Here is a 20372-nt window from a genome sequence, read left to right as displayed (position 1 = left end):
GAGACCGTAAAAACTGATGCACCTGATTGGGACGCGCTTCATTTTGACTATTCGAATTCGTTAGTGGAGTTGTCAGCCACATTGAAGGTAATTGCTTTATAACTTTATTTTAACTTTCTTAACGTACGTCCCCAGGATATTATTAGCCTGTCGATTTGAACAGTTTAACAGAAACTATGAGACGTAGTAGCTGCTCGACTTACTTAAACAAGTGTCACTATAAAAAGTTTAAAGTTTAAAAAAAATGATTAAAAACTTGTCAACTTATTCTAGTCGACATAGTTAATGTGGCTGACAACTCCACTAACGAATTTGAATAGTCAAAATGAAGCGCGTCCCAAACAGGTGCATCAGTTTTTGGGGTCCCCCGGAAACACTTCCGTTGTCGTTTGTGCAGCTTGCAGCTCGTTTCTGTGTTTGTTTGTGCTGCGAGAATTTGCAGCGCGTTTCTGTGTGTTGTTTGTGTGTGTTTCGAGTATTTGCAGGGCATGTGTCGCCGAACTAATGAAGATGCTTTCTGAATTTGCTTATGTTTTTTGTGTTTGCATGTGTTTTCTTCTGTCGCAGCGCAGTGATACCTAGCGGCCACCGTACATATTTTATATAGCTTTATACTTGAAACTCATAGGAACCACGCAGTAGTGAACTCAAATATGCTTTATTTTTTAGGGTTTATATTTACAATGTGATTTAATTTATACTGGAGTCTCAAAGAGAAACATTCACAGGATGTTTTTATGATAAACATTGACATCTAGTGGAAGAATAACAATGCTGCTGATAATAAAACGGAGGAGACAAATTTAAAAATGTTGCAAACGCCCCATCTGGTGGCCAGATGTGTAGGTTATTATCTCTAATATATTTAATTATATCATTAAATATATCTGGATAATGCATGCAAACATGCGTAGTAAAAAAGGACAATTTCACAACAGTTAAATATTTGAAGCCAATTTATTGTATTAATGGAGCCTGTAAGAAGGACTTGGCAAGAATCCAGATTTAAGCAATGTGAGAAAATCCTACAAACTTTGCCCCCAGTGTTTATGAATTATTTAGATAATGATCCCAAGAACACTAGATGTATGGAAATAAAGAGTCATTATGTTTTTTTAATCAGAAGTCTCAGACAATCACACTTATAAGCACAACGTTGAAGATTGCAAAAAATAAATAAAAAGTAAAACAAACAAGAAGTTTTAATTTTAAACCAATTACAAATAAGGACCAATGTGAGTAATTAATCCAAAAGGAGACACGATATGAGGAGTACTGTGTTACTGCCAGAATACAGCAAAAGCATACAATACAATCTCCTGTTTGAAGATGAGAAATAAACATCACAAACCAGGTATGAAGGCTTTTTTGTTGTAGTTACGAATTATCTCAGTTGCATCATAAGCATGAGTATTTTCCTATTCATGTTCTTTCAAAGCCATAATTACTCTGAGTCTGATGATATACCTCAAAGAGCTTAACACCCAAAAGATTATTGATGGTTGCTAGCTCATGTGACAGTATGCATTCTGAGCTGTACTTTCGTGATTTACTCATAGTTTCAAATAATTACATTATATGTGAAATGATCATTATCCATAATATGTAATTAAAGCCATTCAGGTTCTGTTTTAGTACGATAACAAGAGCTAGACTGCCAAATCACAGTCAGTGGATTAGGGCATTAAATCTAAAATACATTACAGTATACTTTAAATTCTAATGTTGATAAGATATCTCTAAAAGTTTTCAAATCAAGTAATTTGAAACATACAATTTTGTTTGATTTTGTTTATTCCACAGCACTCCGTTGGGATGAACGAGTTCTGTCCGCATGTCTTTAAACCCGTCAGGACGTGGAACGCCACAATGTTCTTTCAATGGTCGGGGAATGTAGGCTATATGGATTTGTATAAATGCATTGCAACTTAAAAAATGGGATGTGTAGGAGATTAGAATTTTATAAAAAATAATTAGCTGAAAAAAGTATTAAATAAGCTTTTCATAAAAATGAATGGGACACCCTCTCTGTTTTCATAAAGGAATAATTTTGACAGTAAAATCAGATGGAAAAGATGGCGTTGTCACGTGATACGTGTTACATTCTCACCACTGAGGAAGTCTCCAACCAATCAAATTCATTTATCACGATTAGAGAAACTTGTCGGTGAGTTTGAAGTGTTTTCGATGGCGGATTTCATTTTTATATTACATTTAAAACTTATAATTAATTATTTCAAAAGTAACGTTAGTTTAGTGCACCTGAAGACAAATGTAATGGGGTCTGTGTGCGGTTTGTTTGACGAGTTGTCTTTTGTGATCCGCCGCGCGCCTCCTGGAGGAAGTTTGTGTCACTAAGTTATGGTTTGATGCTCATGTTGTCGTCTCAGTAGAGAGCACTCAAAGTTGAGAGACAACCTGCGAATGAGTGGACAGTGATCTGAGTGACATCGCTGTGTTGCTTCATCGATGGAAAGCTCAAAGAAGCGTAACATAAACGCGGCTACGGGCTCGAGACGCCGGAGGAGCTTGAAAACTTTCACACTTTGATTGAAGCGTTTCATTCGAGACCCTTTGTGCCGCAGGTACGTGTGTGAGTGTGGGTTTGCGAAACTTTCTGTGTTTCCCTCAGCAGTGAAATGTTATTAAACTGTTAGGTTTGCTGGGTTAAATCTTGATTTTCCTCAGGTTTTGTTTCGCGCGCTCGTGCTCGGCTGTTGTCATGGCGATCAGATGTCGCGTCAAATCTGTTACAAACTTAAAACATTCACGCGCACTTTCACGATGAAGTTCATGTGGATTGAATGAAACATTTACGTTGAATATAAAAATGTAAAGTGTCATGTTAAAATTATAAACATAACATTAGTAATGTTCATTTTTATCATTTAAAATTACATTTATTTGAACATTTCAGAGTTTTCTTTCGTGTTTTTGTTATTAAGAGTGTGTTAACGTGTGTGGTGTTTGTGGGTGAATGAAATGTTGTGTTAATTACATCGGCATTGTAACTTACTGTCATTGTTAGCTCAATGTAAATATTAACATCATAGAACACAATTGTGTGTGTGAGAAATTTGTTGACAGGAGTTTTTTATTACTTCAGTATAAACTGAGGAGTCATTCTCTCAAAATGCAGCCAGTTGTCTTTCAGGGGCTGGGTTTGGGATAGTCTGGACTCATTATCATTCTCTTTATTAAAACACAATTCAAGTCTATTTTATTTATGCATTTACATTTAATAAGTGAATATGTGTTGTGTTTCTATGATTGATTGGGATCGTGTGTCCAGAAGTTAGTTAAAGGAATAGTTCACCTTCGAAATGAACACTTCTGTCATTATTTACACGCCCTCTTGTCATTTCAAACTTGAATGACTTTCTTTCTTCTGCAGAACACAATAGAAGATATTTTGAAAAACGTTGGTTACAGAAAACCGTTGGCCGTCCCCATTGACTTCCATAAAATAGAAGGCTGTAGTCATTATTAATTCTCTTCATAGAAAAACAATAGATGTCTATCTATTATGTGTACTTTCTTAAAGCTTAATACTCGTGTGTGTGTGTTTGTGTGGGTCAGTGTAATTGCAGGTTGAGAGTGTGAGGAAGTCTGATGGTAAGGTGTGTCCTGTATACAGCGAGGTCAGGAAGAGGATGCGCGCTACACACACACACACACAATGCTATTATACTCCTGACTGAAGGAAAGGGTTGTTTATGTTGCTTCCAAGTTTACCAGATGGAATATACACTATGACGTGCATGTGTGTGTGTGGGTGACATTGAATTGAGATGCATTTGTCCATTTGCGCAGGAAATGAGCTGATATGAAGTGTGTCATTTCCTTCATTGGTACTGTTCCGCCCGTGAATCATCACGTTGATTGCGAAGAAAACTCCTTTAGTCCTCGCTGACATTCAGAGAAGTGAGTCACCGTTCGGAGCGCACAGGGAAAGTGAGCGTTGAAGGAGGTTAGGATGAGTTGTCGGGTGACTCATGTGAATTATATTGTCCTGTCAATATGAGAGGAAGGTTAACGCGGCCGGTCGGTTGAATGAGAGGTTTGGAAAGCAGCGTGATGAGGATTTTGGTTATGCAAAGACCACATGAACGTGTCAAACGGTGTCTGTGTTTGAACTTGTAAAGACGCTGGAAAATTGCTGCTGTCTCTGACCTCAGGGAATGAATTATACACTCACAATGACACAAGAATTGAATTGATAATGATCTCTTCCGTGGAATGGTTTATTGGGTCATTGACGATCTGTTAAATGCTCTCTCATTTGTAGTCGCCTTGGATTAATGCGTTTGCTGAATGAATAAATGGAAATGAATATGTGATGATCCAAATCTAGTTTGTGAACTTGCCGTATCAATGGACTGTGTTCTGTTTTGTTGTTTCACGCTGTCTGCTGCTCATAATAGCTTTGTAATCTGTTTAGTGATGAATAAATTGGTTTCTCTTGTATTTAGAGATTGAGATCGAAAGAGAACTCTGGGGGATTTCTCAGAAGAGAAATGCTTTCTGTCCATGAGGTATGACAATAAATTACTGTTTTATCTGCAAACACTCCCCCTATTAAATGTCTTTAACTCAGTCCAGTTCCCTTTTTACAAACCAATTTCATCAGAGGAGTGTCTAAGGTTAAGATTGATGCGAAGAGTAAAACCATAACTAATTATAGGGATTTTTCACCCAAAAAAAAACTTCTGTCATCATTTACCCCCCTCAGGGTTTTCTTTGTTCTGTTGAACACAAAGGTAGATACTTGGAAGAATGCCAGTAATCAAACAGGTCTCGTCCACCATTTACTGCCATAGTTGGGAAAGTTGAGTAAATGATGACAGAATTTTCATTTGTGGGTAAATTTTACCTTTAACATTTAAAGAAAAATTATATTTGAAGAGAGAGAACCGTTATTTTTAATGCACAAATGTATTAAAACACAAATCCTAACCTGGGTGTGTCATTCTTTCAGCGTGAGGATGACATGATGCTGGCTGACTGACACAGTATGCTGATGTTTTCAGTACAGACGCGCTGATGGAGTGAGTACTCATCTTTTGTGCATTTTATTTGCATTTTTACTCACACATTTACCTTCGTCATTTTCAAAAGTCGGTTCGTCAACTCTCTTATCAGCAAAAAAATCAATTTTGTCAATGGACAGTTCACAAATTGTTTTTAAATATATTTTTAGCGAAGTAGATAAACAATTAAACCAGTGATCAGCCTGTAGTAATCCGTCGACCGTTGAACTCATTTGACCTTTACTCCTCAATGTTTATTAAATGAGGGACTTGTTTAAAGTGTTTGAATGGACTTTTCTTGCTTTCACTTGATACTTGCCCCCTATCCTAAGACAAAGGAAATTGTTTTTGTTTAACAAAAATTTTTTGACGCTTCAACTTTAAAGCCAATTTTGTCTCGGGGTTGCACAGAAAAATGCTGATGTCACGAAGTACAGGAAGGAATGATGTCATTTCGTCAAAACAATGCATGCGTGTCCTGTGCACTTAGTGGGAATGATTACTTCTGTGATACACACAGATGTCTCATGTGAGATAGTGTGAACGAGCGACGAGATATAGAGCCGTCCTCAGTGTGTGATTTCTCGCTTTCTTGCTGTCTCTCTCCTCTGGTGTCTGTGAGAACGAGACCGAGAGCAGAAACGCTATGAGGCAATGTTCTTTTTCATCAATGTCTATGGCTTTATTAGGAATATGATACAGTCACGCTACTATTTCTGTGCGCAGGATGTGAATGCGGTATGTGCATGGTGCGCATATAACAGAAACAACCGTACGGAAACCATCTACATGTTGATTCCGCTGGCACTATTAAAACCATTGTGTGGTTTGTTTGAGCATTCAGGCTGATAAAAGCAGGTCAGAGGTTTCAGAAAACGGGTCAAATTTAATATATAGTATTATTTTGCAGTTCTGTTTATATAGTTATTGCACTAGACCTATAAACACTTATATTTGTACTTGTGGAGATTTCTCTTGAATCTTGGCATTGTATGGTTGCTCCTGATAAATTGTTTGTCATTTTCCTCATTTGTGAGTCGCTTTGCCTAAAGAGCTGGTGCAACAGGGGTGCACGCATTCTGAGTAAACGTGTTGTCTCACATGATTGACATGGTCAACTTGTGAAAAAACAAGTTGGTCGTATAACATAGTTTTTCTGTGCTCGAAACACTCACCCAGCCTTCATGTAGGTTGCGGAACGTTTTTTTTCCAAAATTGAAAATCAGTTTCATAACAACTTTTCTAAATCCCTTATTGGACAATTCTCCCAGAAAAGCATGCCCACGGATCAATCAGCCAGAGCGTGAATAAAGAGCATGCCCACTTGGCAACCATGGAGAGCCGGAGAAGAATCATACGCACACTTCAACCAGCTGGAGCAAGAGAGAGAGAGCATTTTGTTCGCGAAGATCAGCTACGTTTGTTTGTTCACTGTATTTGGATGAGAAATGTTATATAAACTCTGGATATAACACTGCATTTGGAGATCGTTTGAAACTGATAGATGGAGAATCTGGACATGAACCGTACACGGTAAGAGTAATATTGTCTGTGTTTTGTTGGCAATCGGCACATACATGCTTTAGTTGCGCAACCCCATCCCTGTCCTCCCGCACGCGTGCAAGAGGTCGTATGTTTTTGGAAATAATCGTACAGCTGTATCTGTCTTTTATAAATGTGATCAAACTAAAGACTACAGATATTTGAAGGGTGTGATAGTATTCTGTAAGTCCTCAAGATTAACATGAGAGATGCTGAAACTATCGAAGTTACGGCCACTTTAAATCACACGCTTCACCTTTAAGCATGCAACATAATGATGTCATGTGACAATAAACCCATTCTCTTCTTTGAAGTGTTCGTTTGACGCATATTGATGAAGTTTTACTTTGAAATAGCAGTAGCCTATACAATGTGCTAGCGAATACAGCTTTCCTGTTTCAATTGATATGATTGAAATCGTAGCATTAGATCTGTCATGATTCCGCTATCATGTCATGTTTATTCTTGTTCTTGGAGCGGAGTCATGGCATAGCCTTAGGGTTTTGTGTGAGAAAGACATGGCTTTCCTTATATTGGCTTGTCATGCGCTTTCTCGTGTCTCGTCTGTGTTTCCCGCCCTTTTCGTCTCGTTAGCTTTCCCTTAGTGTTTGATCTCTGTAACCTGGTCCTCATTAATTATCTTTTGTCTGTATCCCCTTTAACGCTTCCTAGTGTTCATTGTCCTGTGCTCGTTCATTGTACCTTGTAGCCTGTACTTTGTATACCCCATGCTGAGTGTGTTTGCCAAGTCGTGTCCTGTATTACCTGTTTACCTTGTACCTGTTGGTCGAAGCTCCTGTCCAGTCTTAGTAAGTGTTTAAGTTTAGTTTATATCAAGTGTTAGGGTTCAGTCTAGTGTCAGTTAGTTCTCGTCCTGTTTAGTATCCTGTTTATTTATCCATACCCCATCGCGGGTCTTTGTTTTGTTCCCTTTTTATGTTTATCATTAAAGTGGAGATGGTGGTCTAGTGGGTTAAACCACTGAACTGGTAAATCAAAGGTTGCTGGTTCGATCCCAGCAGCAACCACCAGTGTTTGCTTGTTGTCCCTGTAATAAGTGCACTGTAAGTCGCTTTGGATAAAAGCGTCTGCCAAATGACTAAATATTAAAGTCTTGTTAACCCCTCATCCGCCTTGTCTGCCTGCAATTGGGTTCTCCTGCCTTGTCTCTTAAGACAATCCATGACAAGATCACATGGCAAAACACTGACACAAGATGTTGGCACATAAACATTACAGATGGTATAAAGCACACAGTCTTATATTTTAATCATGTGAGGGGATTGTTTAATGGGAGAGGCAGGTGAGCGCACACACGCTGCAGATGTCTTTTATCACATCTGTGAGGTCTTCTGAGGCTCAATTGATCGGTGACGTCGGGTCAAGCCTTAACAGTTATTTTGCTGTAATAGACAAAGAGAAAAATCGTTATTTCATTGCCAAGACTGTGATGTTTAGATTTAAGCATGATGCAATATTATTCTCTGGGTAGGTTACTGGGAACAACCCTGACCCTGTGATGTTGAAGCTCCACTAAGGACCCCATATTGATTTTTTTATACTGAAGTGTGGCTCACTCTCAGTGTTGTCTTTATCAAAGAATGACTCACACACACACTCATGCGCTCGCAGGAAAAGAGAATGCTGCTGCTGAATGCAGGGGAGATGTTGGAAATCAATGATGCTGCGGTTTTATTTATCCAAGAGGCTAATCTTCTTTTCCTTCTCGTCCCTCAGATTCCTTTAAAATCCTTTTGCATATTTATTCATTCGTTTTTTCCTCCTCTATCACCTCTAGACCATTATTTCTCTCATAACACATGGCGTGTGGGAGAGAGAGAGGGGGGAGAAAGAGACTGTATGGGAGAGATGCAGGATGTTGATGATGTTGCTGCAGCGCTGATGATGCTCTGGAGGGGAAAGCTGACAGACATCCTAAACTCACACTCGTGTGTCTGACTCTCTCTCTCTCTCTCTCTCTCTCTCTCTCTCTCTCAGCAGGAGAGAGACCCTCTGCGACCACTCGGCTGCTTGGAAGGAAGTTATAAGCATTGCTATTTTCAGTGTGTGAACGAGCAGAGCTCAGACGGGCAGATAGTGGGTGTTTCTCAGCGTTCAGTGATGTTTGAGGGAAAACAAGGGAAATAGTGGGATGTGAGCGGAGCATAAAAATGACGGAATGGATATGATTCTCAAGTAAACGACAGCAGCGCAGGAGGAGCATGTTTATGGAATAACTCGAGACGTTGTCTTTGATACGGATGCACACACGTGCAGAGAGCAAAATGGCAAGTTTCGGAAAACTTACGGATTACTTTAACCGTCGGCGTTCCAGAGATGAGCTCATGGCTCGGAGAGATGCCCGCCGCAGTGGCAGTTACTGCTGCACGGTCGCTGAGGCCAGGTATTCCCAAAGGAGATAGAGAGAGAGACGAAGGGATTTAAAAGCGTGTGCAGTGGATGGAGGGAAATTTGTTACTCTGTGAATTTTGTATGTGCATGCATCTTATGTGTTTATGTGACGTCTTACCCGAGATATCATCATCGACATTATTATGAAGATTGCTGATCATTGTTGGTCAATTCTCTCATGATATCACATCTCGTTTTCATGAGTGTTTCTTTTATGTTTGATATGAGATCTAAGCAGAAAACATATCATCTTTGATAGTATTTTATGTCCTATCTGCAGTGTGGTTGAAGTTCAGTCAGTTCACCTGGACGGGGCAGAAGTAGATCATAGGAGAATAAATGAACACTGAGGAGAGGATTACTGATTTTTATCTGTACACCTTCAGGGAGGATAAATATCCGTAACATACAGTCTCAGTGATGTTTCAGTGATTAAAATTATAAAAGCCAAACAGCAAATAGCCAAATAACAAAAGAAATACCTGATTTTAAATTCAGCTTTCGATTCACCAAAACTGTTTGTATAGTATACAAAACGCTTATCTGACATATTTCTTCTTGAAACTAAAGGTGAAATGAAAAAAGAAGTCAGAGTTGACTGTGAAAGCGGGCGTTGCATACCAAAATAGAGGCAGGAGGGTGGGGGGGTTGAAAAGGAAGAGGTTCGTTGTTGTCACCCAAAAAGGGATAGGGGTTGTGAAAAGTTTCCGAGATGGAGCTTGTTTTTACATTTTGATTAAAAAAAATTCAGAACATAAATCTTATCATGTTCAAAAAGCCCAGGGGCATGCATTAGGATAGGGCTCATTTCCATTTCATGTGTAAGGAAAAGTTCACCCAAAGATAACATTTTGCAGCAGCTTGTTCATTATTCTAAAAGATTTTGGAGTGAACTGTTTCTTATAGTCATCAAAACTATTGAGGAATCAAGGATAATTTTCTCTCAAACCTGTCTCTGCATCTTTCTTCTGCAGGAGATGTGTGAGGGTGACCACATCTGTAAAGCACCAGAAATGCATCATTAAAATAGTTCATATGACTCGTGTGCTCTTTGTGCCTTCAAGCAATCTGATCAGCAGACCAAAAGTCCTTATTTTCTGAATTCTTGCTATTACTTTAATTTAAAGAAGAGCTTCCAGCTCCACAAGATAATCTAGATGATAATTAATATAGGTTATAATTATACACACTTGTTTATCAAAATTTGCATTGCTCTAACCTTTCTAAACAAGTGTTCCAGTCAAAGATGAGAATGATGAAGCCTTCAATGTTTGATCGATTGTGAAACACATTTATTGGCACACTTGTGAATTGGAGGCGGATCTTTTGTACAGCCTCTGCGGATGATGAATGTGTTCTCTCCATGTTTTGGAGTAAAATTGTTGTTTTGGCTGATGTGCAATACACAAAATCTTCCGTTTGACCTGTAGATTTGATTTACTCCAGTGTTTTGGATGCTAATGATATTGCATAACCCGACGCCTGTTTAAATCTCAGACAGACGCCGTCACATTCTGCTGAAGAATTTCCTGATACCGTTTGGAATTCGCTGGTCCGTCGTTGCCAGGCGTTCACACATAAAAGCAGCCAAATCTACACTGCAGTCAATCTGGCATGCTTTAAAAATAATGTTTTGAACATGTGCGTGGCATTAGAGAAAATGTATGAGTCTAAGCATCAGTAAAATGTGATTTTGATTGTTACGACATTTAGCACTTACATATATACGGAAACTTGTACACACAGCAGCACAAGCAACTGTTGTTTTTCTTACACATTCTTAATGGTTTAAGGTTGATTCAAATTAGTTTTTGTTGATTATAGTAATTTAATATCAATATTTATTTGTATAAATATTGTTATGTTCGTAATTTGAGGAAAATGCATGTTGTGTTCAGCAGTAAAAATCTAGAGTGGTTGGATTCCAGGATATCGCTCTGCTGTTGCCAGTGTGTTGCTAAGGGGTTATTTGCTATGGGGTTATTGCTGGTTGCTAGGTAGCTCTTAATGGCCTCTGTGATATTCAGTTTTTTGTAATTGGCCACTTACTTTAAGAGTGATATTGTATTTTTGTCTTGTATTGTTGTCATCCACAAGAAATTCTCAAAGCTTGGACATGTAGCAAGGAGCAACAGGGGTTCTTAAAAAGCTTCATGATGTGAGGATCATTCATTTGTTTAAATAAACGCCTCCAGTGTACAGTCTGTACTCCAGTAGAAGCACAGAGTTAAAAAATGACGTGCCGTTGACTCCCATGGAAGATTTATATTCATGGGTGTGATTCATTTATTATTAATTAATTGGGTAATTAATTGATAATTTACTGTGTTCTAGGTCATTGGAAAGACGGCTACAAAGGCCTGTTTTGGCCAAATCTAGAACATTACCCAGCATTCCTCAGTCCCCTGCCGCGATCCGTGGGCATCACTCAGCGAATGTTTGTGTACAGCAACAGCGCGCGCGTCTTCCGTCCAGCCCCGGTCCAGTTGAAGCCTGCACGCTGCCCTCCGCAGGTATTGTGTTTGCTTCAAGACATGTTTATTAACATGTTTATTAACTTTTAACTTCATTTTGATTTCCATTACATTTACATTTAGTTATTTAGCAGATGCTTTTATCCAAAGTGACTTACAAATGAGGTAAACAATAGAAGCAATTGGAACAACATAAGGACAACAAAAAGCATAAGTGCAGTAAAAACCGGTCTCACATAGTCCAAGTACAGTATAGAAACATACGGGGGTGAAATAAAGTGTCAACTTTGCTTTAAAGTGATAAGAGTGATTTTTAGAAAATATATAAAATGAAAAACATTTATAAATTGAAGTGAAATTTTATTTTCATTACCATTATGTGATTGGACATATTTTTTAAAAGATATTAAAATACATTGCTTTATTTACTAAAATTATTTTTTCAAATGATCTTTTTTTACATTTATGTATTTGGCAAACGATTTAATCCAAAGCGATTTACATTGCAATGCACTATATATTTTTTTTAAGTATGTGAAATTCCTGGTATCAAACCCATGATCTTGCAGTTGCTAGCACCATGCTCTATCGACTGAGCCACAGGAAAGCATAAAACAATGAAAATAAAACTACATCTATACATACACATACTATACATCTATACATACTTTTCATGGCGTTAAATATTTACTGTTTTGTACTGTTCATTCAGACATGGTCTTAAAATACTTGTATTTATATACATTTTTTGATTGTTTAAAAAAATCCATCTCACTATTTAGATTTTTTGCGACATGTTCTAGCCATTCTGGATATTGTCAGTTTAAGTGTTTTCACCTCCCGGCTAAAAAATAATAACGGTGTTTAAATCCACAGAGAGCTAATTTTTGAGAGAAAATTAATGACATTGGCAGCATAGTTTTGAATGAAATTTCATACCACATTTGGATCAAGAACCTTCCGTTCCATTCACGAAACGAGCGAGTGTAGTGGCGTGTGTGATTGTGTTGTGCGTTCGCAGTGTGCGTGCCGGCGATATTTACTTCAGCCTGCTCCCGTTGGCCAAATCCTCTCTTTTTTCTCCTCAATTCTCACAGCTGAGCTACTCTCGGGTAAAGCTCCGAAAGAGAGATTTCTTCACTGTCTCTCAGATGTTAAACCTGAAATCTAAGCTTCCTCCCCATTCTTGTTGCCTAGCAACTGTCATTGCCAACAGAGGAGCATGTGGCCTTTTCAGCGCACACACCAGATCCCGTCCACTCTCAGCGAGTTTGAAGGCTCATTATGCTCGGATCAAGTCAAATGAGGTCTGTGATGTCTCGTAAAAAAACATTGACCTAGAATTGACTGATTCAAGTCTAATAAACATAAATGACACCACAGACAGATAAGCCCTCTCGTCTCCATCAGGGTCTGACAGAACGTGGGAGACAGTTTACACATTTTAACACGTATGCCCGTGTGGCCGAAACTGTCGTTGTATAATCATCTGATGTTCAGTGTTGAAAATCTGTCGTTTGTCACAGGTGAGTTGTGGCGTCTGGAGGATGAAACCGAGGGGGGCGTCACCACAGGAGCCATCGATCTCCGTCCACGCTCTCAGTCGCCGTTCTCACATTTCCGTCGCCGGGCAGCATATCTAAGAAAGAGCATGTCGGCGGATGATAACCTGGACGATTCTGTATTTGAGCCCACCCAGACTGAGGGGCGGAGCCTAACGGACCCAAAAGTTAAACTGAAGAGGAAGTTTGTAAGTAGTTCTGTGTTTTAATTAAAGTTCCACATCTTTGTCATCATCTGTTCACGTCCATCTCCTACCTACATAACCAGCACACTGCAAAAAAAATATTCCATTCGAGTGCAAATGTGAATGATGTTCAAGATTACTTTTTCAGTCCTGACAGCTGTGGTCCTTTCATACCATTCAAAACTTGAACGTAAGAATTCTTTGAAATGTGTTCCTGTGTTATGTAAAAGGATGAACAGCATTTAAAATAACACAAGGACAGTCGATATAAAGACTGAATGTTTTGGGTTAGTTAATCATTTAAAATACAAGTTTGAAGTTGTGTTTCAAAGTGCATAAACCTGCACACACACACAAACATATGTATGAAGGGTTTTGGATGAATATTTAATATGGTGTGTATAATAGCCGGTAAGCTGAACCCTCATTACCTGCCTGTGTCTGGTAATAGAGTCTCGGGTGTTATAGTACGAGGGTTTGAGTGTGTGTGTTGTGTCAGGATGGGCTCCTCTCTGAACCTCGTAAGTCGTCTCTGTTTCGGGGTAAGAAGTCTAGTGTGTGTATATTATTTATAAATCCTTGATTGTCATTAATGTTTCTCTTTTATTACTTCAATGTGAGGATGTAGTAAACGTCTCTTAGTTTAGGATCAGAAGTGGGTCTTAAGGAAATATGGGCGCTAAGCTCAGCATGTGATATGAAGTCTGACGGCACAATTCCTGAAAGGTCTTTAACCGAATTATTGAAGACGGAGATAGTTGTTGCATAATTAGGCGTTGATGGTGGCTTTAAAGGGGTTCAGGTTGGAAATGCAATTCTAGATGTAAAATGTAATCCAGTTAACCAAGTTAACCTCACTAACTGAATAGTTTCTGTTTATTTTACAAGCACGTACTCCCTCTGAATGCTTTAATGTTCAGTGTTGGAGTGTTATGGTACAGGAAGCAGATTATTTTACTAACGTGATGTATTTTTGTAAAGGCGAGAGGATACAGTATAGTTGAATTAATCTTGCTCTGCTGACACCCTCAGAAATGAGGTGTTCCAGTGTTGCAAAAAGCTTTATTTTCAGACCGCTCTGCTGTCACAGTTTACAGTGTTTGTGCAAATAAACAAGATCTTGGCCGTCTGCCTGCGTACAGGCTGAGATTTGTTGCATTGGTGTGCATTAGGTTTTGCTCCGGATGGGCTGCAGGATTGTAGGTTGTTACGGTGGCATTACATTTTTTTTATGTGGATTTTATTTGTCAGATATTTATGAAATAACCTTTAGATTTATTTTTGAGTACTATAGTGTCCAAAGGTAATGTCTATCGTCTTTGCCAAATACATTTTTGCCAAATAATGTTGTTGAATAAATGATGACTTTTGTGTTTTGCCCAATCCCAATTCTATTTTATACCCCTTTGCCTACCCCTCACCACTTCACCTTGCCCCTTGAAACACAGTTACAAGGGGAAGGTCTAAAAACATTCCCCTAAGAAATAGGACACCACTACTACACTTACATAGTCCTACGTTATCATAATACGTCACTGACTGTATGGAGATGCGGCAATGTTGATCACAAACTTCCAAAATGGTGCTGTCAGTTGTGGTCATATCAGTTTTGTGCATTACAGCCTAAAAAGTGACCCTGAACTTTTTCGTCAACAGCAGCTCACTATACACCTCGTAAGGCGGAGCACGTTTTGATTAACCCAGCGTTTGAGATCTGCTTCCCCCGGTTCGTGATTGTATTCCGGAGATGGCCATGATTACAAATACTGTTTTTGCAGTTGTGTATGTTGCGGTTCAATCGTGCAATCATTAAAGGGTTACGTTAGTAAAATTTTGCGACTTTTTATAAACATTTCAAGTACTCAAGATGAAAAAACTGAACACAACATTCATTTCAACATAAACAAGATGTTTGTTAGCTGTTTAAATCCTTATTAAAGCCCAAATAAAGGCTTACATTATACTGGCATAAGCAGCCATGTTGGGAAATTTCATAACCCTTCGTTTAAGTGAGGTCCTGAAAAATCTTTGTTTGAAGGGCTATATGGCCCTTCCCCCTCCAATCAAAAGAGAATCGAGACATCCCTGCCCCTTCACGTGAACGCGCTAAACAGAGGGGTAGGGGTAAGGAGTAGAAATGGGATTTGACCTTAATCTATCGTGGATGGTCATTAAAAGCAATTTTTCCTTTTTTTTTCTGCGGAAATCAGATTCTATTTCTTTATTCCCAAATCTTGTGTTATTGATTGTATTATGGATTATAAGAGCAAAGATCTATGAAGTATGAAGAATAGACAAACAGTCTGCTTAACCAGACAACACACAAAGAATGATGTGTTTTCACAGGGTGTGTTTGTTCTTCCTTTTGACAAAGATCAGATTTTATGAAGGAATAAAAAGGAGTCATATGGCGCGAACACATGCTTTTCTGTATCTTATGTGTGTTAGAAATTGCCCATGCATGTATTAGACACGTTAAATGCAAAAATAAAAGTGTCGGAACAAAAGATGCATTCTATCTAAAAGCGAATGCTCACCCAGACCTGCCTGAAACGCCTCGTGTAAACACCCCCCCACAAATCTACGTCATTTGGTGGTATGAGTTGACTAAGACTGCCCAAATGTATACACAAGTAAAGTGGGCATACCTGTCAATACAATAGACCCTATACACAATGACGTAACTTAACTTCCGCCTTTTCGCAAAGCAATGTGTCACAACATCCGTCTTGCAACAACAAGAAGAAGCACTCCTGTTTTGCCGTCGTGCTGGAATTTTACAACAGTGAAAAGAAACTGACAGAACACGTATTCAAGTACTTATCCAAGCACCTTCGCCAATACAAAAAGAAAACAAAACACTAACCTCCATAATCAAACAGGTACTGTTCAACGAAGAATTTGTATTCTTTATCTGGCTTTGATCTTGTCGTAAGCGAAAATTTGTCTGCAAGATGGTTTTCAGAGATCGTAAACATTTTACTGAGCTACGCGCTAAACTACTTTCATTTTCATCACAGTCCTACAGCTGGTAATATGAATTCCATTACACACATTCTAAGATAACTTGCAGTCAAATGACAGCTTTAACTTTAACATCGGCTGTGAAAGCTGTTCTGTTTAATACACTGATATCGTGTGTGTCTGTGTGTGTGTGTGCACGCATACCTCTAAAACACTTCTATGAAACGTCCTTTGAAGTCCTGCTTGCAAATGTCTCCTGGTCAATCTGCATGTTTTAATATCCAACTCGGGTCCAATATAAAAAGACAAAAGTAACGCTTCTGTTATTTGTGTTAATTAATATAACCGGTCTTACGCCATTCTGTACGGTGTCATTTTCCTCGCCATAGTAGGATTTTTTTATCTCTTTTAAAGATTGACGGTGCACATGCACTAGCAGACCTCCTCGATAGTTTTTAACTGATAAAGTGAAGTTGACGCCATTGTTACTGTTTATTGCTCAAAGCCAAACTTTATGAATACACGTGCACTGAGAGGGGCACCGACCAATCACAACAGCCTGAGAAGCGGAAGCTCGCTGATATGGTATGGGTGGGACATCTTCACACACACACTCTAAGCGGGGAACCAATGACGACAGACCTGGTCAGCTTTACCAATCAGAGCTTTTCGGAAGGAGGGAATTTATATAGACCGAAAGAAATCCAGTCGTTTTGTTAAAAGAGGGACAGCGGTGAACAAAAGACTTGAAATATTTTAAATATAAAGCTACATTTTTTAAATGAGAAAAAATGAAAATTTTATATTAAATAACCAAAAAACATTCTCAAAGCCTCAAAAACAGTAAAAACTGGCTCCTTTAACAGTCAGAGGTTGATTTAGATAACATGTGCAGTTCATCTGATAGAGCTCTAGATGGCAGTGCTGAATAGGCACAAGCTCTCTCTATCAGTCTCTTCATAAATACATGATGAAGGAAAATGTTGCTTGTATCCGTTTTAAGTTATACTTAAATTACACGTTTACTAAACTCAAGCAGGATAGAACACAATAAGTTTTGCTTAATATATAGAAGAAAGTTAGTGGTTGCTGTTTGTCATCTCTGTCCCACACATTGTCTTCTAAATGTTTGTCACTGTCACACACACACTTGTGGGGCGAAAGGCTGGACATTTTTCACTGGTTGCACTGGTTGCTCTGGGTTACGTGGGGAAATGGCGTCCATTAAGGGTCATTATGTATTTAAATGTGGGACGTTCTCTCTCAGACTCGTCCGCACACTCGCCCGCTGCCTCGTTCACTCTTTTCACATGAGTTCTCCAGGCCTGTGTTTTTGTCCCTTGTCAGATTTTCTGACAGAGAACACCATCGGTCCCGTTGTTGAGTTTAGTTTTAGTTTCAGGTTGAGATCTGATAAAACTGTGTGTGTGTGTGTTAGTGAATAAACTTTCTTTCCATTGTCATAATCTTTGTGATAGTCTTAACGTGATAGTATAGAGCCCTGACGCATGTCGGGCAGAATGTGAGTGTGAATAAATGAATAAACTCTATCGAATTAACTCATGAAGACTTGAACAAAGAGTGACAGCTGAGATCTCAACAAGCATGTTTCATTTCAGATTTGAGCGAACGTCAAGCAGTATTGACATGTGATTAACACATTTCAACCAACAGAAGAGATGAAAGAGCATGCAGCGCGTTTCTGAGAAACATAGAAGTTATGTGAAGTTTATGAGGGATGGGGGGGGCTTGGCATAATGCAAATGAAGGAGAGAGAGAGTGAGAGAGAGGTGGGTTTCAAATGAAAATTCAGTCATCATTTACTCGCCCTCATGTTGTTCTAAACCCCAAAGACTGCTGTGAAACACAAAAGGTGTTCTTGGCTGAACTCTTTCTGAGTTTTATATTTGATAGAAATGTTGACTTGATGGATAGTGATTAAATTCAGTTTCTCGTGAGTAATTCCGTTCCATTCCATTCCATTCGAAAAGTGGGAGAGACTTGATATTCTGTTGCCCTGTGCTCCCAAGTGTTATTATAAAACACGATCATTAAATTCAATCTTTTACGCACACTCATAGAGAGAGTTATTTATTATATTGATCACAGAATGCTCAGGCTGTCCTCTTCAGCTGAATGTGCCGTTCAGTATTGTTGTCAGGCGGTGTACAGTACATTCACTGCAGTTACAGTAAGCTCCTCTATTCATTAGCGTTAATTCGATCGATCGGTGCATAAATCTAGAATGCTGCAGTGCAGTACAGTTGGATGGGTTTTATTGAGCTGTTCTTGTATGGAAGCATATGTGGTGCAAAATTCAATTTGCAATGTAACATGCAAAATGGCAATGCAGTATGTAAATTGACAATGCAATTGTGTATCTAAATATACATTTCAAATAACGTATGTGCACCATTAGGTGCAAAATGAAAATAAAAATGAAAATATATAAATTACATTTGTCAGTTCCTACACTAGTTTTAATAAGTTATTTAAATGGATATTTTTAACGCTCTTTAAGTTGCAAAATTAAAATGAAAATGCATTTCCGGATTGATTATACATATTTAAGATAGTCAAGCAAAACTGTAGCAAAAAGAAAATTCTAATGTCATTTTCCCTTAATGCATTTACATTCACAGGTTGAAAGGTTCAATGTGGACTTGAAAATGCATTTCGAGCTGACCACGCCCCCTCCCCGGTACAGTGTCATTGCATGAAGGTGATTTTGGGTATATACGCCTACTTGTTTGTATCATGCAGAACACAGCCTTTATGGCTGTTGCTCTTCTCATCAATGTATTGTTGTGTTATGAGCGTTTTTTTTTTTTTTTAAATGCGACTGATCATTTTGTTGTAGATCGCATATAGAGCAGACAATTCGGCGCAAATTCAGAAATATGAAACAATACACTGTTGCTGTTACATAGAGTTACAACTACAGAACATGCGCACCCACACAGACACACACTAAGCACATAGAGAAAGGGTGTGCGGGAAACACTTCTAACCTTTCTTTAAAGGTTCTGTGTGTAAGTTTTAGAGGCCACTATTGGCGATGTAGGAAATTGCAACCTACACCTCCGATACCCCCCTCTCCCTCCCATTAGAGAAGCTACGGTTGGCGTCACAGGACAAAAGGGTTCCGTAAATGATAGCAGTCATTATCGTTGGTGTTGATAATTGCAATCTACGTCTCACAGGCGAACAACAGACCGAAGCTACGAACACAGGAAAGAGATGTCGTCGTCTGAGACAGCAGACAGTAACCTTTGCAAGTCAAGTGACGAGGTTTATTTACAAAGAAAAATAAATAAAGTAAATTGACTTAATTCATTATTTACTCTAATCGTTATAGTGAATATTATTGTTACTTGTTTAGCATTGTGTCAGTGATGTATTCGCTTATTTTGCATTTTTTGACACGGTAACTTGGTTCGTAACTTACTGCCTTTTGAAACCGCTTGCTAATGCTAAAGGCGTGTAATCTAACCGCAAAAGTCTTGGCAGACGTTTGGCATAACCCCAATTGATCAATTGTATCTTCTCAAATCTTCGTTGACTCTGTATTGCTGATAAACTATGCAACCTGGAAGTTTGGATTTTATCCTATCAATTATTAAATTACACATTTGTATGCACAGAAGCTAAGCAGTATTATAATATAATTTAAACCCGATTTATGCAAATAATGATTGTAAAAATGATTTCTAACTTGATTTGCACACACCCATGCAAAAAGGAATTATAGTACAATTACAAAGTGCAATAAACAAGGAAAAACTCACTTGATGCTCATGCTCATCTATTAGCTAAAGCTATCAAACAAACAGTTCACTTATATAGCGGAAATTAGACAAACTTACCGGTCCAGCAGAAAGCTGGCAACTTCGGCATCGCTTAGCAAACCCTTGTCCTGCATAAGTTTGTCTGTGTAGTGATACTTTATAAACATGGCTGTGCACTTTGATAAATTACATGTAAGGGTGTGCCCGCGGTGTATATACATAAAATGGCTCATTGTAAGGTAATATAAACATTTCAGTTCATTTTGTAAGGTATTTCTTCACCACTCACAACATAGTTTTGTAATATATATTACATTTTGGTGATTAAATCCTTCAAAATCCTACAAACTGTACCTTTAAAGGAAACATTTGGGGTTTTTAGGAGGATCTGTACAGAAATGCAATATAATATACA

At 38.5% G+C, this 20372-nt stretch overlaps 1 protein-coding gene across 8 annotated transcripts in view; it reads left to right on the top strand.

Annotated features, from left to right (window-relative positions):
• The first annotated feature begins 69 nt into the window (after positions 1–69).
• The window catches only part of LOC130413035 (ankyrin repeat and fibronectin type-III domain-containing protein 1), a 66884-nt gene continuing 46581 nt past the window's right edge, over positions 70–20372 (top strand). The window contains exons 1-5 of one of the 8 annotated variants that reach the window (XM_056737938.1): positions 1881–2585; positions 4473–4535; positions 4979–5048; positions 11319–11497; positions 12985–13208. In XM_056737938.1, the coding sequence (XP_056593916.1) occupies positions 5044–5048; positions 11319–11497; positions 12985–13208 (408 nt within the window). In that variant the 5' untranslated portion in view covers positions 1881–2585; positions 4473–4535; positions 4979–5043. Of the gene's footprint in view, positions 88–1880; positions 2586–2805; positions 2833–4472; positions 4536–4978; positions 5049–8811; positions 8977–11318; positions 11498–12984; positions 13209–20372 lie in introns of those variants that run through there. The other 7 variants (XM_056737939.1, XM_056737940.1, XM_056737941.1 and 4 more) reach the window with 7 other exon arrangements.

This window comes from Triplophysa dalaica, chromosome 23 (assembly GCF_015846415.1).
Source record: "Triplophysa dalaica isolate WHDGS20190420 chromosome 23, ASM1584641v1, whole genome shotgun sequence".
NCBI lineage: Eukaryota > Metazoa > Chordata > Actinopteri > Cypriniformes > Nemacheilidae > Triplophysa > Triplophysa dalaica.
This window is presented reverse-complemented; position numbering and strand designations above follow the sequence as displayed.